The 24,243-nt window shown below is 40.8% G+C and overlaps 1 protein-coding gene across 8 annotated transcripts in view; it reads right to left on the bottom strand.

Moving 5' to 3' along the window:
• Window positions 1-24,243, bottom strand: part of RIMS2 (regulating synaptic membrane exocytosis 2) — a 412,392-nt gene that overhangs the window by 80,843 nt on the left and 307,306 nt on the right. For 5 of the 8 annotated variants that reach the window (XM_056854759.1, XM_056854761.1, XM_056854757.1 and 2 more), the window contains 3 exons: window positions 20,498-20,587; window positions 4,768-4,788; window positions 588-688 (listed from right to left, as the gene is read on the bottom strand). In XM_056854759.1, the coding sequence (XP_056710737.1) occupies window positions 588-688; window positions 4,768-4,788; window positions 20,498-20,587 (212 nt within the window). Of the gene's footprint in view, window positions 1-587; window positions 689-4,767; window positions 4,789-17,416; window positions 17,450-20,497; window positions 20,588-24,243 lie in introns of all 8 variants that reach the window. The other 3 variants (XM_056854758.1, XM_056854760.1, XM_056854764.1) reach the window with 2 other exon arrangements.

Below are 24,243 nucleotides of genomic sequence, written 5' to 3' on the forward strand. Positions count from 1 at the left end.
ATTTTACCTGGCCCTCAAAGATGGCAATGAACCTTCATTTCTCAGTGGCATTTTAGGGGTTACCTCTATATAACAGCCCATAAAATACTTGGATCATGTATCACTTTTTGAAGGAAGTAAATACTTCACAGTCCCATCTCATGATTGATTGACACAATTTTTTCAAGTATAGTTTTGGAAAGGGCTTCAGAATGTCCAAGCTGCAATCTACACACTTACTTAGCAGTAAGTAACATTTTTTAAGATGCAAACCTTCCCTTGACTGGGAGAAAAGCATTTCTTCATGTGTACAGTGATTTCTTTGTCCCATAACAGCCCTTTATGGTTCCTCAGGTGTTGCTCTATAAAAAGATTTACAATTGTGGGAAGCTTTGCAGGGGTATAAGGATTAACACTTGCAGACAGGGGAGCCTAAAAGCCCTCTTGAGTGAGCTGTCTTGTGCAAGTCTGCATCCAGTGCATTAAATTTGGTGGGACTTACTTACAAGTAATATTTATAGGACTGAATGCTTGTTATCCATTGAATGACTATATGCCTGATCAAGTCAGATAATTAAACATTTTGTGACTTAAAAAAATGCCCTTGCCTTAGAATGATAATCTTGCTCCAGCCTCGAATCTGATCCTGCTACCTGTTTGTACTTGTTCATTTTCATTTGGCGATTTCTCTCTTCTACGTCTATAGCACCTGTCAAATTCAAAAGGAAATAAATCAGTTCATTAATTTGCAACTCTGTGTTTAAAATGAAATCATGATAAGCATTTCAGTCATACTTAAATGGTTATGTGTGAACTTCAGTATAAAAAAGTAATCTATTATTTTTTCTGAGATGAATAACAAAGCCACAAAGGGATTTTTTTTTAATTGAATTTAATTGTTTTAACATCAACCATGTAGGTGATCGATATGGTTCTACTGCAAGCTTTCACTAGATTTATTGCTGTTGCAAAAACATCCAAAGGCAGGGGGGAACATAACACAAGAACCAAATATATAGATTTTAAAAGCAGATTATGTTATGCGATATCTACTACTGTTCTATATCCTCTTAAGTTTTGATTGCTTCTAAAAATATCCCCATAATTTGGCCTATGGAACAGTTTTACTGGCAGCTAATAGCTACAAGCAGTGCTTAAAAGCATTTGTACTAGCTACTGAGTAGCACTGCTACATTGACCTGTAGTAAAATGCAAGATTGCTTTAAGTGAGCAATCATCTCCTTTTCCTTGGTTAAAGCAAACAAACCATCTTGGGGTGGACCCAATCATCCTTTAAGTCCCCTTCCTCCAACCTAACCTTCCTCCAACCTAAGTGGTTCTTCCTCCAATGGAAGAGACTTAATTTGAAGGATGGCTCATTAGACTGGAGGAAGGTTTCAAATTGGACCCAAAAGGAAAGGTGGGGTATAAATATTTTAATAAATAAACAAACTTTGCTCAGTGGAGTGGTAGGATAGGGGCATGATCCACTCCATTCAGGGCCAGATCACACGAACAAAACATGTAGAAGTAACTAAAAGTTTTCATTAATGTCTAAATGTAATAAGGCCCTGATGGCTTGTTCACTGAATCAAGAATTAAATCTGCATCCGTTATATACTTAGAGAGAAGTTAAGGGGCCCAAGTTCCTCAGTCTTATAGTCACAAAACTGAAGTGCATGCCATGTTGTTTAAGAAAACAGAATTAGTCCTAAAGAGTCTATCTGGAAATTTAAATGCAACTGGGGTAAATAAAATTATCACAGCATATATTTTACACAATGGCTTTTTTTTCTGTGAAGAGAACCAAAATTAGAAAATGGTCAGGGAAAACTATTTCTAAATGGCAGTTACTGCTACTGGCTACTCAGATAGGAACACAAAGAATAACAAGAATTTACTATGCCAATTTCTAGCAGTCTCTTCTCAATAATTGTCAGTTCTGAACAGTTATTTTTACAAGCTTTGAACAAGCTTTTCAATATAAATGATCAAATATGGAAATGTTAACAGTGTCCTTTGCTAATGTAGCACACACACATAAATGCTAGAAGCAAACGATGGGCTGGGTCCTCTGGTTGCTGGAGTGGAAGAAGCTCATGCTTTGGGGGTCTTCTCTGCCTTTCCCTTCCTACAGCAGCTCTTCAAGCCTTCTGAAGGCTCTGTGCTGTGTGTTGGGACTCTCTTACGCAAAATGCATTACCTTGCAGGAATCTCCAAGGCTTGCTCCACTAATGGAAGCGTGAGGAGTGTTGAGTTTGCCTGATTCCTGTTCCTCACTGCAGCCCTTTGTACTGGTGACAAAGGGTGTTTCAGCAGCTAGCTTTTAGTGTGTCCTACTATTGCACTATCATAAGATCTAACCCCATATAAAACGTGAATCTATGTTGGTCACCTACAAATGTATGTATGTGCTGCTAAGTTGCAACCAACTTATGGTGACCCCAGCAAGGGGGTTTCAAGGCAAATGAGAAGCAGAGGTGATTTTCCATTGCGTTCCCTTACAGAGTCTTTCTTGGTGGTCTCCCATCCACCAAGTACTGACCCTGTGTAGCTTCTGAGATCTGACGAGATTGGGCTATAGCATACTGTCTTCCCTTCCATGTTGGTCACCTGCTTAATTTTAAACCAGTTTTACCAGGGTTTTCCTTTTCTCCTGTAGGACGATGTTAACTTGTCTATGAGAATAAAACTAATTGGATTTTAAAAAATTGATAGTTCTTTAAACATATAAAGATGTGCAAATAACCACCACCCCCTGGAAAGGAGGCAACTCAGTGTGGGCATAACATATAGACCAGGGATATCGAACTCATTTATTACAAGGGCTGGATATGACATAAATGTCACTTGGCTGGGACAGGCCATGCCAGCCCATATCAGAACTAGGGGAGGTGGCTGCCTGGATCGAGGGGTGGTGGTGGCTGCCTCGGCAGGCTCGTGGGTAGGATAAGAGCTCTCAAGGGGTTGGATCCGGCCCCCGGGCTATATGTTTGACATCCCTGATATAGACTATTCTTACATAAAATGAGCAATCCTTCAATTTTGGTTGAGGAAGGACTTTGAAGTCCAGAAATTGTGCAGAATAGAGTAATGGCTCTGTGCAAAACATAATGTTCTTGGGGTGCCTCTCATCCTTTCAGGGTTTAGGGTTGCCCACAACCAGCTGAAAAAAAATCTCTTTGTCAGAGGCTAAGTGCAGGGAAATGGGCAACTGAAGCTTTTCATGGCATGGAGGTAAACAACATCACCTGTTAATAAAATCCCATTAAGCCTCTGTTAAACGGGCAGGACATTTTTTCCCCTCCAGCTTGTTTGCAATCCTAACAGTATTAAAGGTGCATTTATTAACAACCTGAAATCACCCTACTGTTTGTATTCCATTACACAAAGCAGATTTATAAGTTTGCGATTAGCGTTCACTTTAAAACAAACAAGACAATATGGTGATAGGACTGCTGTCAGTTGTACTGTTCACCCCAAAGCAGCTTCCCTGAATGTAGCAAAAGCCACTATTTTTGGAAAGTAGCTTTCATTTTAAAGACTTTCTAGCCTTTCTAGTGTTTTGACATCTTTCACCTGAGTTGGCAACCAATACTATTCAATTAGAGGGGACTATATACAGAACGTTTAATTTTTTAACTTGGTAGAACTTTAGGGAATTTTAGTTATACCTTTATGCAAAATATTTGTGCACTAGGTATATATCAGCATCTTAGGTGGAACACGAAATATGAACTTAACTTTCATGATATAGACAATCCAATCGATTTCAGTATCAGTATCTTAGGTGGAACTCTTAACATGACCTTGATTTGCATGATATATACAATCCTATTGATTTGAAACCCTATTGGAAACCCTTCTACTAGCAATGGTAGCACAGCGTTGCTTAATATTACCACATAGCACAGATGTTAGTGCTTGCATTTTCCTAAGCGTGCACCTAGCAACATAGCAAAACATTTTACCATCACCTGAGCAGCTGACCTGCAATGCTACAAATGGTCCTGGATTGTGGGTGTCCTGCATCCTGTCACAGTGTGATTCTGTGACATACCAGCAAGCTGCTTCATTGACACTCCTAAAAATAGCTATCCAAGTGACACGGGGGATGTTTGCGCAGTCATGCCAGTGCCGTCAGACGTTTAAGCTAATGATGACCCTGATGAGTAAATGTCATTTCTATACCATTTCAAGAAGCACAATTATTAATGCAGTCAGCGTAATTAAGTGGTTGTAAAAAAAAGAGATGACCTATGATATTTTAGTTTGAGAGCCAACAGAGCTGGGGGAGGGGCCGTGGCTCAGTAGTAGAGCGTCTGCTTGATATGCAGAAGGTCCCAGGTTCAATCCTCGGCATCTCCAGTTAAAGGGACTAGGAGAGTAGGTGATGTGAAAGACCCCTGCCTGATACCCTGGAGAGCCACTGCTGGTCTGAGTAGACAATACTGACTGATGGACCAAGGGTCTGATGCAGTATAAGGCAGCTTCATGTGTTCATGTGTTCAATCCTTTCTGAAGTAGCTGACTTGGTATAATATAAAAGGTATTTGGGTTTATTTGTATTCATGCTCAGTTTAGTTTATAGCCAGTCCGTTGATTGTGGGTCCATGTGGATGGGACAACAAAGGACTTGTAACCAACAACTGTTTCAGAATTATGAGGGTGTGACTGCTAACAGGACTTCTGGAGACAATAACTCCAGCCCAAGGGACATTCATTCAGCGCATCCAGTACAGTCTGCAATGGTTTCAGCAAAAATAAAGTTGCAGTAAACTGCCCTACCTTCATCCCCATTCTCTGGCACTGCAAATGTGTAAAAACAAGAAGGGGGGAAGGGAAGAGATAAAATGCAAAATAAATAAATAAATATGAAGATTAAAAATAACAGAAATCATGATATTTAAAAAAATAAATAAAGCAAGCGAACCTGACACTCCATTTTCACAAAGGTATTAATTAAACTGCTGTTGTTTCTGGGCCCCAAGTACAGGCTTATCAGGGCAAGAACCTAGGCATCTGCACACTTTGAAAACCATTAACACTGTCTTACAACAAATTCAGCTCAGCAGGTGTCAGAAATAGTTTGCTCATTTTTCCTTTGCGTACAGTGACAGAGGAGTGAAAAATAAAAACGCATGTTGTTGTTTTAGTGCGATATTCAGTCCAGTGGCTCTAACAGGAAAATTAAGTTTCAGATTTATTTGCATGTACTACTTTTAACTATTTGTGTGGACTATCAATTTGTAACAAGGCTTTGCCTTATTTGTTTCTTGAGATGGGATTCCATAATGGCATGAGGAATAATTTCAAAATTTTGCTCAATTGGGAAAAGTGATCTGGCAAGAGAGTTGCTTTCGAAGGTTTATCCAACTGCCAGGCAGCCACTGATATACAGGCCATGAACAGCTGACCAACCCATTCAGATATGGCAGCAGGTTTCTAGGAAAGCTTAGTGAGGCTTTGGGATTGAATATGGAAAATATACTAATGCATAGTTATATATAGTATACTGACGGTGCAATCGTGAAGGGGGGGGCAAACACCATAGAAGCCGGCGTAACCCCATGCCGGCGTCTGTGCCACTTATGCCGGCGCCAGGGAGTGTTGCAGCAGCCCGGCCCTCAGCCACTGGCGCTGCCATGTGGGCAGCAAAAACCCAGAAGTGAGTGCCTGCACCAGCATTGGGGGGATGTTTTTGGGGCATTCCCAGGGGTGGAGCTGACATTAGTCAACTTCCAAGCCCCTTTCAGCCCAGGAACGCCCCTCCACACTGCAGTGTTGCTTCGCCGTGGAGGAGTTTCATGGGGGGGGGGGTTCCTTCCAAAAATGCCTTTTAAACATTTATTTTTCGGCCAGGAAGCCTCTGTGGAGGCAGTGCAATTGCGCTGCTCCCGGCCGCCACCTATCTACCCCCATTTTAGGAATGGGCTGCCCAAGCACAATCCTAAGCAGATCTACTCAGAATTCTACTCAGGCCTATTCAACAGGGCTTACTCCTAGGAAAGTATTCGTAGGATTGAAAATACTGTATACTATAAAATGTGAATATATCATTAGAGAATCACCACCACCACGACCATGAGCTAAGAGTTTGTCCAGAGTCCTTGTCACTACACTGAATTCTATGGCACATTTTCCATTTAACATTTTCCATTTACTGGGAACTGTCAGCTTGTATGGTAAAGCAAGCCACAGTTTCATTCTGCTGTGTAACTTATGAGACTCATTCACCATGATCATTCACTGAGTAAAGGTTCTGCTCCAAAGCCACAGCTTCCTGGGGGTGCTGGTGCATACCCTTGTCATATAATTATGCTGATATTACAAGCAGATTTATACAAATCTATGCTCATGTTGTCTCTGTGTGTGTTTTGCTGTAAAGTTACAACTGACTTATGGTGACCCCCATAGGGTTTTCAAAGAAAGAGATATTCAGAGGTGGTTTGTCATTGCCTGCCTCTGCATCACACACCTGGTATTCCTTGGAGGTCTCCATCCATATATGTGCCAGGGTGGCAGCTGTGAGTGTGTGACTGGCCCAAGGTCACCCAGCAAGCTCCCATGGCAGAAAGGAGATTCGAACCTGGGTTTCCTAAATCCACCTAGTCCAACACCTTAACCATATTGTGGGGGTTGGGAAATGAATACCTGTTTAAAACACCACAAGAATCTCTCCTTCATTACTCCCAGCAGGAGGGGGAAAGACAGATTTCCCATTTGGGCACGTGTGTTAAAAGAGCTTTTGAATGCATTTCATAATGAATATGTGCTTCTAAGATTAGTATGCAGTCAATCCTTGTCAGATATAGGAAAAGGTACACTGAAATATAAGGCTGGTGATTCACATGGAAACGATTTGCATCAAGATTAATCTATTAATCTATTTATAGCTATAAACATATTTCATAACATTTTTCTTTCATTGTAAGTTAACATAAAAGTTACTTTTTATTTATATCCGCTTTTCTCCCCAGTGGGGACCCAAAGCATCTTACAACAACATTCTCCTCTCTTCCACTCTTTCCTCACATCAACAACTCTGTGAGGTAGGTTTAGACAGATGAGCACAAAGTCACCCAGAGAGCTAACAGAACAAAATGATGTCAAGTTTTTGAAGACAACTGAATATTATTATGATTACATAAAGCATTTCCCTTGTCTGCTAATCAGGCATATGACCTTCAACATATTTTAGTCTGTTAGTCTAATTATATTTGCCTTTAAGGTTTCAAGGTCCCCTATACAAGCTCGTGTAAATATGCTGGAGTGACTGAAGCCAGAATAATGTTATATTTGGCAAATGTGGAGAGGGCTGGGCATGCACAGGTCCCAGTTCAACGCATAGCCCATCCACATGAAAAGTTCTGTACTTGTACCAGTTCTGTACACAGGAGACTACTTCTCTCTTTCTGGACCAAGGCAACATAATAGTAATACTGTATGTTTTAGACAGAGGACCAAGAAAGAACAGATAGAAATGGGGGGGGTGGCAGAACCCAGGTAAATCAGTACTTTAGCAATTTAGGGAAATTCATCATAGTATAAGTCGGCTGTGACTTGACGGCACGTCACACACACACATTTTAGAAGATATAAATGCATTCTTAAGAAGGTTCACTTTGTTAATGCAGGAACTACCCTATAATACACATCTGTTTGGTTGGGAAGATGTGACAAATAATACGAAAGATTCAGGAGGAAATTCTCTGGGATAGGATGAGTCATATAATTTCAGCCTGATTACATGTCCTAAATGTGTTCTGAGGGTCAAAAGTAATATTAAAATCATATATTACAAATATTACAAATATTCCAAGTGGCTACACTATATGTACTTAAAACTATACTATGTAGATATACATAACAGAAAGCTGTAGTGAAAGGCAACTCCCTGACACCATACATTAAGAGTACAAATGTGGTTTGTTGTTGCTGTTTTTTGTTGTTTTCTGAAGTGACAGTTCTTGAAAAGTAGCAAAATGTGGGTCTACACTTTATAAGCTTCTTTAAGCAATTATTGGCCACCTTACAAACATCTTGGGCTTTGGCAACAAAACCACCATACGTATGGTGGAAGGATGGTTTTAAATGAACCAAAAACCACTATAATATATTAAAGAACAAAGGGAAGTTTAAACAATCAGTTACGGATTGTTATATTTAGCTGTGATACAGTTTCATAATATGGAAATTATCTTTGTGTGTGTGTTGTGCTGTCAAGTCACTTCCGACTTATGGTGACCCTATCAATTGATGTCCTCCGAAACATCCTTTGCAAACTGAGGGCTGTGGCTTCCTTTATAGAGTCAATCCATCTCATGTCGGGACTTGTTCTTTTCCTACTGCCTTCAACTTTTTCTAGCATTATTGTCTTTTCCAGTGAGTCTAATTTAATTAATTTATACAGAAAATTGTGAATATAATTATTGTGCTTGATAGTTATGAATACTATGCTTTGTTCTTTAATGGAGACAGAGACACCACATTCTAACAATGTAACAAACCATGTTTCATTTGTTCCAAGAATAAGCCTAGAAGTCCAGAGACTTGTATAGCCTCCTCCTCCGTCTCTCCCCCTCCACCCTTGTGTGCTCTTCTGATATTGAAAAAAACTAGCTAGTTTGTCTTGACCTCTGAATCAGGAGCTTTGATAAACCATGGTTTGCTTTCTATCTACAAACTAGGATGCTAAACTACAATTAAACTGCAATTTAGAATTTTGGTTTGTAGGTAAGAGACAAACAACAATTTGTTAAAGTGTCCCATTTCAAAATCAAAACAAACTGCAGTTTATTCTACACTAGGAAGTTTTCAGTCTTGGTGCAGGAAACATTTGGAGGAGAAAAAGGTAGGGCTGTCAATTCGGTTCGGTCCGAACTGAAAATCAACCGAATTTCCCCTGATTCGGTGATTTTCTGTTCGGACGGATCCGAACTCAAAACTGGCGGGCAACCAGGGGGCCCGAATTCAGCGAGTTCGGGAGTTCGCGAATAAATTCGGCAAATTCGGCCCCCCTTCAGGGGAGCCCGCTGAAAGGCGCGGGCTGCCCTTTAAACTGATCTGAGCCTCCCAGCTGGGAGGCGCAGGTCAGTTTAAAGGGCAGCCCGCCCCCCTTCAGCGGGCTCCGCTGGAGAGGCGCGGGCTGCCCTTTAAACTGACCTGCGCCTCCCAGCTGGGAGGCTCAGATCAGTTTAAAGGGCAGCCCGAGCCTCTCCAGCGGAGCCCGCTGAAGGGGGGCGGGCTGCCCTTTAAACTGATCTGCGCCTCCCAGCTGGGAGGCTCAGATCAGTTTAAAGGGCCCCCGCGCGCCTTCAGGGAATCCCTCTGAAGGCGCGCTGGGGCCGAATTTTCCCCCGAACTCCGGATCCCCCCGAATTACCAGGGATCCAAAGCGGGGGAGTTCGGACTTCGGCACGTACCGAACCCACAAGGGTCAAATTCGGCCGAATCCGAACTGTACCGAATTTTTTTTTTTGACAGCCCTAGAAAAAGGGGAAGGAATGTGAAGACTGAAGGAATTCTGAAGATCTTTTTAATCATATACTATAATTTAATGGTTCACTATTGTTTGAGACTCAGAAGTCCCTGAGTTGGTTTGACTGAATCTAGAGAGATAACTATGAATCAAACTATGAACAGGGAATGCGGGGAGGGGGTGTGTTAAAATGTCACTACTTCATAAAGTGTGCGCTTCAATGTGTGCTTAACATTAGTTCTAAATTAACTTCTATCTTCATATAACTATGATGGAGATTGAAATAGCTATTCATTTATCCTACCATTTCTCTCTGCTAAGTGTGAAGCCTTCTTTCAGTAGGCTGCTATAGTTAAATGGCTAAAGGTGAACAAGCTGAAAATGAACCCTGACCAGACAGAGATGATGCCAGTTCAGAAGGCACAGGTTTTGAAGGGCAGTGTGCTTTCCACTTTGATGGGGTTCAACTGACCCTTGCTGACTCAATAAATAGCCTAGGTTTTACACTGGACCCAACCTTATTGTTGAAGCAAGTAAATTCAGCTGCAAAAAAGGCTTCTTTTCCTATCTTGATATACCCCGGAAGATGGCTCCCTTTGTTGATCTGGCACATGTGTTCATGCCAGAATAACTTCAAGGCAAGACTATTGTAAAGCATCCTACTGTGGCCTTGATGAAATCCTATAAATTCCAGCTAACAGCATAGCCCCTTTTGCTCATTCTAATACGCAGGTTGTATAATAATCCTCACACTTCCTCCAAAGAGCTCAGAGCAGTTTACATTTGGTTCCCAACCCTGCTTAGCTACAGCAGCGGAAGTGCACCATGTGCCTTTTAAACCATACTAGACGTTTTTAATAGGTTTCTTGAGTACATTAACTCTAAAATTTAAAAACCATATTAGATGTTGATATTTCACCAAACTACTGCAATTTCTTCCTTTTTTGCTCAACTGGTATATGATAATCATAAGACCAGCCGAGAAGCCAATGACTCAAAGCATGTAGGACTACAGAGAAATGTCCATTTCCATTAGGCTGACAGTAGGCTCAATTGCATCTTGAACATGGGAAACCATGTTCTGAGCAGTCTTGCTAGCAGTCTTTGAGATTCTCAAAACAGCCTGTAGGCTGTGAATAACTGATGTGCTTCCCTGTGTCACTTATTGTCAGGTAAGAAAAATAATGAGCAGCACCAATAAAAACAAGAGAGAAAAATATGAAAGGATGAATTCTCAATAGGGGTCTCCAACTATTAAGGCTCCTCATCTTCCCTGTGAAAAGGAAGTGGGCCACCACAACATGGCTACCATGGGAGGTGGGACCAATCACAAAATGGCTGCGACAAAATGTTTGACACAAGATGTTTGACACTTCAGATCCAAGCATTCTGCCATGATGAGTACAACTATTTCTGAATGGACCAAGATCTCCTTGGGTCTCCTGAAATAACTTAGAGGAAGAGGAAAACCAGCATTGGTTCTTTGCTCTGTGGTAGAAGCAAGTGAGCAAAACAGGAACCACATCAGCATGTACCATGGCACCTTGAGCATCACGTCTGGGATCAATGTTAGAAAAACAGTTTAAGTGGCAAATCCAACATGAGATCTTTCTTCAGGGGCAACTATAAAAACAGGCTGTCCCGTGCCCGGGACTACCCGGCGGCGCACTTACCGGGCGGGAAGGCCGGCCGGCCTTGGTCGGGAAGGTGGAGCCGGCTGTTCTGCCGCCCGCGAAGCCCTCGGAGGGACAAACGGCCTGGTGGGGAGGGATAGAGCCGGGCGACACAGCCGCGCGGCCCAGCAGTGGGAGGTACCCAGAGGCGCCACATCCGCAAGCCGTGCCTGGGCCCCCGGCCCCACGACAGCCTTCCCCGGTGGAGGGGGAGCCGGGTGAGGAAGGGACGGGGAGACGGGCGGACGCAAGCGAGAGGGGCGGGGCAGGAGCCGCCGAACAGCGGAGTCAGAGCTATGGCCCCGCCGAGAGCGGGGGCGGATCGGAGATGCGGGCGGGGGATGATTGGTGGAGCCTCAGCAGGGCAGGTGGAGAGGTTCAGGAGGGGCGGAGCCGGGAGGGGCCTGGCCTAGACGACCTGGGGGAAAACGCGGAGGCCGAGGAGGAGGAGGAGGCGGTCCACTGTGGAGCTTCGGGCTCAGTGGAGCAGGGACTGGCCGTGGGTGTGAATGAAGGAGAGAGAGAGAAAGGTTCTCATCCGACTGAACCTGAGGCCAGGGAAGCGCCCCCAGAGTCAAACAGGCCAGGCCGCAGGGGGGTGAAGAGGCCAAGCCCACGGGATGGAACCTCACACAGGCATATAAATAGTACTTCAATAGTACAAAACAAAAAATGCATTCCATTGCAAAAAAAATTGTTATATATTTGTTTGGTTATATAAACATGGCACTACATATTAAATTATAAATTTAATGTTTCTGAGTGAATATTAAACATATAGATTGCCAAACAATAATAAAACCAACGTATGATAATACACTTTGCTGCACTTAATTTTCACACATTGGGCAGCAAATAATTGACTTGGCTACCCTATGGGCTTTCAAAAAACAATTCAAATTCACATCAAGGAAATTTTGTTAACAGAATGCTTTCATCACGGTGCAAACTCACATGGCTTATATAATAAATATGAGACAAAGTATTTGGGCCAATCAGAGTCCACAATTATTATTATTTTTTTTTGGCAAAACAGACTTAGCTGTTGCAAATCTTCCTGAAAAAAAGCTGTTTTAAGATCCCCCTCATCTGAAACTGGGGAACATATTTTATCTGGAATATTTGAACCCACAGCTGAATTCAGTAGATCCTTTGTTACCTAGGTGCACAGCAGTTTGAGAAGCACAACATAAGAGATAAACATGAATGTTATTTAAAAATTTTGGACTGTGGCATCTTTATGTTTCAGAAGGGAACAACACAGGAAGCACAGGAAACCCACCTATTTTTAAAAAAATCAGAAAAAAAACCCCGTAGTTACATTTTAAAAAATGCATCCTGTGTATCCATTGTTCCACCATGACGAAGAACATATAACTCTCCAAGCACAAAGAACACCCTGAGCTTAGATAAACTGTGATAGTAGCAGCAATTTAGGGATTTTGTTCAGAATATATAATTAGTTTTTGTTTAGTTTACAAGCTAATCATAAAACGAAAAACTATTACGATTAAATAGAAAATTTAAAAAGGAGTTCTATTTTTTTTCTTCAAGCCTGCTGAGCACCTGGTAGAAAACAACGGCTTGGATCCACTGGAATTTTTCCATGGGCAGAAGGATTTCTGCCTGCAGGGCTCAACTTTCCATCCTCCCGCTGCAGTTGCTTTTCAAGTATTTCAGAATCCCAGGAAATGAAATGATTTTTTGTTTCTTTAATGCCCTGCAAGCTTCTCCTACGGTGTTAGCATACTGAAATCGGGGCAGGAAGCCCTGGTTTACAGCAGCATTAAAAATATTTGTTACTAGATCATTTTCATGGCTTGATAGCTGAGGTCAGATTAAGATCTGACATTTCTTTTAACAAATACCTACAAAATAAGGCCTAAATTTTATGTCATCCTGCCATTTTGTTTAGGTACAAGAACATTTGTCTATGTGGCATCCGCCAAAGGGAAACGAGTTTTGTTCTGAACACATTGTTTGAATTCGGTATGCTTAGATTTATTTACTTTTATTTATTTTGTTTTTAACCCACTTTTCTTCATGATGGGGACCCAAAGTGACTTACAGTGTCCCCCTCCTTTATCTTCACAACAATCCTGTGAGGTAGGTTAGGGTGAGAGCGTGTGACTAGCCCAAGGACACCCAGCAAACTACCATGGCAGAATGGGGATTCAAACCTGGGTCTCAAATCCTAGCTGGACTACACCACATCGTATTGCTCAAATGGTGTTTGAGACAGAATGTTCCTGAATGCCTTGGCATGTGCTTGTGTGACAAATAACTTCCTGGAGCTCAAACTAGTTGGCAAGTTTTGTGTGTGTGTGGTGGGGGGGGGACATAATATTAGCTAGCAGTGGTATATTGGAGGGCTTTCTTCAACAGCTTCAGGGAGGTATGACAGGCTTGTTAACCTCCAGGTGATGCCTGGAGATCTGTCAGAATTACAACTGATCTCCAGACTACAGAGATCAATTCCCCTGGAGAAAATGGCTGCTTTGGAGGGTAGGACAATATGACATTACACCCCACTGAGGTCACACCACTCAACAAACCTGCCCTCCCCAGGCTCCATCCCCAAATCTCCAGGAATTTCCCAACCCGGAGTTGACAACCCTAGTATCAGACAATATCTCATTAATGACCAAGGAAAGACATTTAAATAGATATGAGCCAACTACGGTCATCAGGCAGCCATCTGTTAGCTATCCCACCATTTAGGGTGGCCCAATGGGCATCAACCAGAGCCCGGGCCTTTTCCATCGTGGCTCCGACTCTGTGGAATGGATTCCCTGAAGAGGTAAGTTAGGCTCCCTCCTTGGAGATCTTCACAAGGCGCTGCAAGTCCAGCCTCAGGGCCTTTGAGGGGGTTTGAACGGCAGGCATCTTTTAAGGGAGGAGGGAGAAGAGATGTGGGTTTTGGCATTTTATGTTTGGTGTTGGCCGGGAAAGGTTTCTAACTATTATTGTAAGCTGCCTTGAACCACGAGGAAAGGTGGGATATAAACGTTTTAATAAATAAATATTAGGCTTCTATGTTATTCTAAGCAGATGGTAAAATTGTATGTTTAAGTAATGTATTTATTGTGAGCAATTGTAGTATATTGTTTAGAATTATGGACTAGCAACATGGACACCCAAGTTCTCTGACACTACTACCCTTCAGTCTCCCCACTGAAATACACACTAGATTGCTGAACACAGATATCTCATAACCACCCTGTTATATTAACAAGCATGGTGGCTAAAGTGATAAAATATACATTTTCCCTATTTTTTCAGTGTACGCTTACATATGAAGTGGTTTAGTAATGATGACTACGTAGCCATAGAATGGTAACTATTTTGGATTAATTAACATAAAGTACAATTGTGTGATCTGTCAAACCACTGATATGCCTTAGAATTGAATTCTTTTTCTCCTGTGTTCCATACAGAAAATATGTACTCATGTACTCCATGGGCCCTGTCTGTGCACCCAATAAAATAACGAAACATCTAATGAGAAAACAGAATATCACTTTTTCTAAACCAGACATTATCTCATTCAGTATAAAGGACTGGCAGTCTTGAGGATGCAGATCTGCTCACTAGTCAAGCATTCAGACATTATGATATGATAGAATTAAGAGCACATGTATGATTTAACACACAGGCTATGCTTCTTGATACAATTCATCCTATGAGGCTGATAACAGTGAAGCTGCTGAACAAAATAAAGAAGAAAATACATACAGAAAAAACTTATGCTTCATAGTGACTTTCAGAATGACTGCTATCATTTTGTAGAGATAGTAGTAGTAGTATAGCAGAGCAGTTGATATTATTCATTGAGCGCCAAAGGCAAAGTCGTAAAAAAAATCTTGCTATTAAAAATATTTTTAGACTTGAAGATTAATTCTTTTAGTGCTTCTTTGTCTTCAGAATATAATTTCAGAGAAAACCAAACATTGCTTTAATAGTCAGTTGTGGAAATAGTAAATTACCCATAAAAAAAATTATAGCATCTGAAAGCCTTGTTAACATTAAACAAACACAGTTTCTGTCAACAGTTTTCATATTCTAAATACACTTTCCCCCCTAATTAGTCCTGTGTACAGCTGTGATGTTTTCAGATCAGTAAAATGCTAATTTTGAATGCAAAACCACAATCTAGACTACTTCCAAGTAAACAACAAAAATCTCCATGTTTCAAAAACTTCATTAACATTAATAAAATGTGTTGAAAAGCCGGTTGGTTCCAAGACTGTTGTATTACTCCAACCAATCGATTTAAAGAACTCGAATAAGTAAACACTGGCTTAATCCTAAAATATGGTACCAGCAAATAACTGTGTGGAAAGGGCTCAGAGAGGAGTAACTCTCCATAATTTTTCACTGTAATTTTCCAGCACTAAGAACATAAGAATATAAGAAAGGCCCTGCTGGAACAGACCAAGGCCCATCAAGCCCAGCAGTCTGTTCACACAGTGGCCAACCAGGTGCCTCTAGGAAGCCACAAACAAGACGACTGCAGCAGCACCATCCTGCCTGTGTTCCACCGCACCCAAAATAATAGGCATGCTCCTCTGATACTAGAGAGAATAGGTATGCAGCATGACCAGTATCCATTCTAACTAAAAACCATGAATACCCCACTCCTCCATGAATATGTCCACTCCCCTCTTAAAGCCCTCCAAGCTGGCAGCCATCACCACATCCTGGGGCAGAGAGTTCCACTACTTTCACACAGTATTCTAAAACTGTAACGACACACAGAAATTGCCCTCCAACTAGTAATTGAAAAACTTTTTAAAAAACCCAACATAGTGGAATTTTAATTTATTTGAATGATGGTAATTAAGAAAAACACTAAAATAAGAACGCAATCCTGAAGGGGGGGCGAATCGGTATAGGAGCCAGTGTGACCCCGTGCTGATGTAAGTGCCCATTTATCACGAGATAAGGAGCACTTAAGCTGGCACGGGGGGCATTCACGTCAGCGCTGGTAAGCCACACCGCTGTGTGGGTGACCACCACCAGTGCTGGGAGCAAAATCCTGGAAGCCCACGCTGGCATGTGGGGGGCATTTCAGGGGGTGCAGCTGCCTTTAGGAATGCCCCCTCAAGTTGCAGCATTGCTACACCACCTTTTTTATTCTATTCTGTTGCAGCATTGCTACATCACCTTTTTATTCTGTTCTGTGCAAATCTGGTAATGAATAGGGTAAACTGTAAACAGTTCTAAAAAGCTTTAGAAATTTCCTCTTAAAAAGACATGTGATGCAGGTTCAGAAGGGTATCCATGTTGGTTTGCAGTAAAATAACTAAATTCCAGTCCACTAGCACCTTAGAGACCATCAAGATTTTCAGGGTATAAGAATTTGAGAGTCAAAGCTCCCTTCATCAGATACAGTTCAAGAGCATTGGCTAAGCAGGCAGAAATGTCTGCTCAGGTATGAAACAAGCTGAGTAGCCTTGGGCAAGTCATTATCCCATAGGTATTTTGTGATTAATAAATTGAACCCCACATTCACTGCTCTAAACTTCCTGAAGGAATAACAGGGAACCATCAGCAAAGGTAAATCTGTATCCATTAATTATGGGACATATTGCTATGTCCCTTTATTTTATCTGTCAGGGATAATAAGCTCAAAACCCTTTACAAAAGACTGCGTCCATCCTGAAAAATGTGTTTATATTACCTAACTGCATGAAACAACTATCTCAGTGCTTATCTTTACCTTATTTCATTCTTATTTTATAACGACATTGGTTTGTAGTATTAATTACATAAACCTATAATGACTACACTGCTTTTATATCAGGACTGACTTAAAAACGCAAGGGCACTTCTCATTGTGTGGAATGGAATGAATTTCTTTAAATTTCACAGAACCTCTTTCTAAACATGCTTGCATTTCTTTAACCCATCTAAGAATTTCTAATACAATGATAATCCAGAGTATAGGCAATCACAGTAATTAACATTACTTAAGTGAAGACCTATAAATCTGATATGCAGAAGATAGTGACACTTAAGTAAACAGGAAAGAAAAGGTCTCTTTCCTAAATACTTTATGTAATCCATTAAAACTGCTGTTTTAATATCCAGCATATTTTCCCCTGCCAAAAATAATCAACTAAGATTGCATTATTTTATAGTGATGACAAAATGAAGAAAGAAAACATGTATGTAGACATATATGAGAGACATGAAACAAATGTGAGAAATATATGTGTCAAAATTCACAGGACAAGCTAGAAGGAAAATAGAACAGAGAAAACCAGTAGAAGAGACAGACCTGGGTTTCTTCTCCATGATGAATCCACTTCTTCTGTTATCACATCGTGTAATGTACAGACAGAGACAAAGAAGATGGACGTGAGTGGATGTACTCAGAAGGTAAAAACTGACACTGAGGGAAAGGGCCACAATTGTTTGAGAAAGAAACCTGTAGTGCACAGTCAGTCAATGGGGGTGGGGGGGAGAAAACACAGCAAACACTAAAAGGAAGAAAATATCTATTTGAACTACAAAGGATCAGAAACACAAGGTTAGTGTAAAATCTTGAGGCGGGGGAAAACACACATTGTTACAGCTGTCCCACCATTATGGCTGAGGAAAAATGCAGGGAAAAAGATGCATTTATTCATTAATTCAGTTTGGTCCAGGAATATTCAGTATACTTAAACAACATTTCTCTGGGCTAAAGTTAAAAATTAACTTTGAGCTTTCTCCATAATATTATCAGCACACGGTTTAAAAATCTTTTTTGCTGAAGTTGAACTAATTTTTATTAGCACGGGAATGGGGGAAATATCACATTATCTGGAAGAGGAAACAAAGCCACTGGTTTATAAAAAAACCAGATTATAATGAATATTGATTAAATATATAAATGGTTGTGAAAGCAGGCCCAGATTACAATGCAAGTAAAAACTGGGTTCCCACAGAAATGAGTTTCAGAGCATCTATGGCTCTTACCTATAATTTCTGCCAGGAGCCTCTGTTATCACCACTCATGTTCTTCATATATCTGATTTACTATATACATAATTAACACACGTAAAGAGCATACACAAACTGAGTGTGGTGTTTTACATTAGGACACATCAGCCTTAAGGAAAACTATAGTTTCGGTCAATTCCATCTTCCTTATGGAGCTGCTGCAACTAACAAGGGATTTTCCAATCAAGACTTTACCACCTCTCTGTTTTTTAGAATGATTAGTAGATGGTTTGAAGCAAGGGAAAACTGCTGATGGATAGCAGGATGATCTATTCCATGTTTGGTCAGTAGAAAGAAGATGTTGCTACAGGGTCTTGAATTCCAGGAGAAATCAGACCACAAATCACTCACTGCTGGAAGTTTTCTCACGTCTCGATAGAATCTAGAATGATGCATTTCATTCTAACTTTGAATAGGACTTACCGTGCAATCCTGAGTGGGAGGCTGGAGCTGCATAGGAGCCAGCATGACCCTGACGCCAGCGTCCGGGCCACTTTGCGCCATGCAAAGTGGCAGCTACGCTGACAAGGGGGCACTTACTCTGCCCCTGGGGAGTGATGCAACAGTGTAGGCTTTGGGCCCTGGTACTGCTACGTTCCCAGAAGCGAGTGCCAATGCCAGCGTCGGAGGGGGCAGTCTCGGGGCGTTCCCAGGGGCAGAGCTGCTTTTAGGCAGCTTCCAAATCCTTACATTCTACAGTTCTATCTCTTCATATTATATCCCATACTCTCAAGCACATTCATGGATGTCAAGTAGGGCTGATCCACAGATTTCACTCAGGTATGGGGGGACAGGCCATGAAAGGTTTTCTAGGTGACCACTAATACCCTGCATTGGCCTATACCTGGCAGGCAATACAAATATCAGAAAAGGCTAGATATGTTCTCATTGTCGTATACTTGTGTCTGCATTTTACACTAGCTGAAGTTCCAGCACCCTTCATGCAGATCCCACACAAAGTGCATTACAGTTACCTAATCCTTAAGATTTCAGAAAGATAGTAGACAAATTCCAAGAAGTGCACTTAGTAAATTCCGTCTGAAGTGTAAGTGTAAGTATAATCCATCTTCCAGTATAACCCAGATATTCAGAGTGCCAAGATTTACATTGCAATCCTGCACAGTTATTTCAATCTAATCTAACAGAAATCAATGAGATAAGACTGGAGCAACTCTGCATAGGAGTCCTCTAACCCACCTTCAATAAACCATGTGAATCTTAATGCATAATATTTATTAAATCTTCACGTTTTCTTCAGTAAATGTACTCTCAGTATCCAAACTCACTTCCACATGCAACAATGGCTAGCTAACTCTGGTTGGTTCTTATATTATTGCTTTCCTGACCACTTAAAGAAAGGCTTAACATAGACCATTTATGCTTGGTAATTAGCAGTGCGTTCCAGGCTGAAGTGCCCAGTAGCTTTTTTTGAGTTTTGCATGCTGAACTGTCATTCTGGAAGGGACTGTGAAGCCAGCGCATACCTACTTCGCATTTCTTAAGAGCCCCTTTAACACAACCTTTTGTGTCTGCTCCGCCCTCACGTGAAGAATCCCCTCAAAGAAGCATGCAAAATTCACAGCTGCGTGTTAGCTATGCAAATGGAGGTTGCTAATGGAAGGAACAAAGGAGCAGGCAAGTGGGGGTGTGGAATTTCTCCTTTTGTGTTGGGACTGTGAATAAGCATTTTTAAGGTCGCATTTAAAAAAACAGCTTTGAGCGAGCATCAAAATTGACTCTGCATAAATGGCCAAGATGTACCTAGCAGTCCCAATAGACTCACCTCTAAAACACATTACTCATTTATCTTCCTCTCAGTTGTTCCTTCTCCCAAATTTTGTCTTCCTCTTATCATTCCCCTCCCCTTACTCTTCTTTATGCCTTCACTTTCTTTTCATATTGTGTCACACTGTGATCTCTTGATGACCAATCAACCCATTTGAACCTTCCTCCCAATCTTATAAAATGCTAAAATGGCTTAGGCTGCAATCCTAAACACATTTACTAGAGAGTAAGCTCAGTGGGAGTGACTTCTGAAAACATGCTTAGGATTGTACTGTTAGAATATTAAATAACCTTACATGTATTTTAATTTATAGATAATGCCAAATAAATCGAATATTGTAAAAAGGAAGGTCAGTACTAATTTAAACTAAGCACTTTCTAATCGATGTGCATTCTACCATGTGGCTCTATTTTTGCTATTCTAAAAAAAGAAACTGCCACAACACTAATCTAGATAGTTTCTACATACTAAAAAAAATCACAAAGTGAAAAAAATATATACATTAAGCACACACTTATTACAAAAAGCATGAAATGTCACGATTTTATAGTCTCATGCTTTCCGGTGGTTTTTCAAACCCTGACAAACCTGGCTCAGTATGATGTTTCTTTTTCGGCAATGATTTGTCATCAGTTATTGTACCATTCACCTTTTTCTGCTGGTCTTCCCATGTAACTTCTAGCATAAACCAAAAGAAATCAAAGCTCGTCAGAAACATTACGGAACTTCTATAAGATACCTAACATTATTTGACGCAGTTTATTGTAAAGTGGCAATCGGTCACCGGCAGGGTAAAACATATGTTCAGTTTATTGTTCACTGAACCACATGGGATTTAAATTTACAAGCATTTTAATATATATAAGTTGGGAGCTTTCTTTTAATTAAATATCCAATTAAATATAAACACTGTCATTTGGGGGGGAATGTACTTCTTTAATGTATCTAGCCCATCTCAAAGATTCAGAATATGCTTAAATAGACTAAAATATAAAAGACAATGGCTTGGATTCGTAAATTTCCAGACAGAAGTGAAGATGATTATTTCCAATTTCTCCCTCTTGTGGCAGACTTCTGACTCCCCCTCCCCTGTTGCTACTCCTGTGGGAACCTTAGAAGCAGCATATCAGCTTTTCAACTTTTTGGACTGCAGCAGGACAGGGGAGGTGGAGAAGTCATGCTTTGCAGGTAGAAGTTCTCTTTGTCTATGAAAGTTGTAGGTAGGATCCAAGTCAATATGTATTTTTAAAAGTAAGATCGGTTAACTCCTTGATGACTTTACTGGCAGCTCCCCCCAAAAAAACTGAAAATGAGGACTGCCTTGCTAGTTCAGATTAAGTATTATTTTAGTTCAGGCTGTTTGAAACAGTATCCAGAAATATGACCCCAGAAATTCCCAGGTATTATAGTCTTTAGCTGCTATTTATTTGCAACTATGGATACTCAGAGATACACTGACATACTACCACTGATCAGGATTTTTTTAACCTATCACAGCTTAATCTATATAAGCCTATCCTACAAAGAGTTGTCTAATTCTTTTTCTAGAATAATAATTAAATCTTACACTAATGAACCCTCATAATATTGTCGAAGGCTTTCATGGTCAGAGTTCATTGGTTCTTGTAGGTTATCCGGGTTGTGTAACAGAGAGACACTGTCCTTCAGTGTTACTCCTCTGAAGATGCCTGCCACAGCTGCTGGCGAAACGTCAGGAAAGAAAATACCAAGACCACGGTTACACAACCCGGATAACCTACAAGAACCAATGAACCCTCATAAATTCGTCATGCATCCTGTGCACTCCTTATGCTTAGTTCTAAATTTACTTATGAGAAAAGTCTGGAAATTGAATTGTTATATACCTTTTACTCAAAATGGGGGCTCAAATGGTTATTGTACTCCTGCACTATCTAGAAAGCTGAAGTATAGTATAGTGTTGCCAAATTAGCCCACTGAAGGTATGTGGAGTTTTCCTATACTGGATTGGAATTATACTCCCACTAAATGAGTACGTACTTGAGGGTACTTTCAAATTGGACGCTACAGTTAGAGGCATAGTTTTCCTCAAAAGCACAAGGTGCCTTTAATCAGCTTCAGCTAATTTGCCAGCTGCGTTCCTTCCTTGAGAGGTGTGATTCAGCCACAGTTATCCATGCTGTGATTACATCCATGTGCTCTATGTGTCTTTGAAGTCTCTTCAGAAGCTTTAACATTCAAAATGTAACAGCTAAAATGCTAGCAGGTACAAATTACCAGTTTTAAAGTGTCTACATTAGCTACCAATATGCTTCGGGGCATAATTCTGAGTCACTTGTTACCTATAAAACTCTTTAAAAGCTAAGACTAAGATACCTGAACAGCCTCACCTTGTACAAGCCTACCCTCCAATTAAGACCATCTGCACTGGTGTGCTATCACTTTCAGAGGCTAGACAAGAACTAGAGACAGCACCCACTCATTGGAGATGGCCAGATTCTAGAAATCCTTCCCCAGAAGCTCTCCCAGTACAAAAATGTTTTTAGGCACCAGGTGAAGATATTTGTACTTTTGCAAGCCTTTCAGATTTCCCTTCCTTGTGGAGTTTTATCTGTTGCTGTTTTAAAAAGCGTTCTTGTTTTTATGCTGGCTAATTGTAGAGTTTTAAGATTTGTTTCCAATCTTAATCCGTTATTGTTTTATTCCTATTTTATTGGGATATTCTTACCACCTTATTGTTACTTTTTGTTTTAAATCACCTTTTATATATTTTTATGGAGAGGTAGGGTCTACTGCATACCAATTGAAAGCACATATTAAATGAAATATTGGTTGGTGGAAGTTCCATTGCCCTTTTCCGCATTTGATTCAGCTGGGGTGGCGGCAGGGGGGAATACCAGTAGCAGTCACTTATATATGAATTAGTATAACTCATCTTATGTTACAGATTTTGAGATACTGAATCAGAATTTAAGACTGTAATAACACAAAGAAAAAAAAACTGGCCCTAGGTAGTGTGATACCTGTCAAGGAAATGGGTCCCCATAATTCCTTGTGTTATCATTTCTTTGGTTCAGGGTTGTGGCCTACTCTGGATTGATATTAAACTCTGAGTGGTTGGCATACAAACATTCCAGCCTGCAATTTATTGCCGTGGGAATGGTTTCACTTTTGAGAGATTCACTCCTGTGGGGGGAAGAGATAAGATGCAGCTGTGAACTGTGAGGCCGTTTACAACGCTGACGAGTACCAGGCCCAAGCTCACCTTTTGACATACCCTGATACAAGAGTGGGGCAATGTTTGACATGTTAATTAATTACTGGTTTATGGATTTCCTCGCAGTCTCATTGGACAATGTGAGCTCACTCTTTTGGGACTGCCAGGATAAAAATGGCCAGTTGATAGTCATAATCTATGAATGCTTGGGATATGCTACGGCATGGCAGCTTCATCAATAACCCATTTTGATTTGCCCTTTTAGGGGGACTTGCTCTCAGACTGACTATGGAAACAACTCTGGATGCTGTACCAAGATGCTATGACTTTTGTGGAACTGGTAAACCTTATTTGAAACTTGCCTAAAGCTTTGTCAAACTTTTGAACCTAAGGAATCTTACTGTGTAGTTAGCTGTGTTAAACTTGTTGTTATTTTTTGCTTAAACCACTTCATGAGTCTTTTGTCTTTCTGTAATGAGCACAAATCTTTGGAATAAATATTTAACCTATATTTTGGTTGTGTTCATTGACTTTGGAGGCTTCAAGTTTAAATCTTAGTGCCTTATTGTTTTGTGGGTCCACCTACCAACACCCAAACTTTTGTCTGTGTAAATTCTCCCCCTGCCAGGCCTCCTACCTTGCAGGGTTTTACGCACTAATTTGGTATCAGCAGGCAGAGGTTGCCCTTATCCTCTGCTTGAGTAGGGGCTGCTTGAATAAGGGCTGGTGGCAGCTTATCAGCTGAGCTCAGGAAGGCTTCCTGTGCTCAGGGTTTTTGTTAGAAGAAACATTAAGACCACCTTTACAGAGGACCACCCAGCAGAGGCAGGGCGCCTTTCCTCTACAATACCTATCTCATTTTATGGATTTTGAGAATTTCAAAGTTATTGGCCATTTTAGGCTCCCATTTGCTGGAAATAGCCAGTGTTGCCGTATATGGGGGGAAGAAAACATTGCCAATAGACACCACTGTGTGTAATTTTGAAATACATTGCTATGGTCTCAGTACTGGAAATTCTGAAAAAAAATCAGTACAAAAACAAAGAAAAATTGTTGAAATGTTGGGGAAGAAATGCTTTCTACGCAATATTCTACTATTCTAATGTGTGGGACATCCCTGGATATTTCAGACAAACAA

This window comes from Euleptes europaea, chromosome 8 (genome assembly GCF_029931775.1).
Source record: "Euleptes europaea isolate rEulEur1 chromosome 8, rEulEur1.hap1, whole genome shotgun sequence".
Classification (NCBI taxonomy): Eukaryota; Metazoa; Chordata; class Lepidosauria; order Squamata; family Sphaerodactylidae; genus Euleptes; species Euleptes europaea.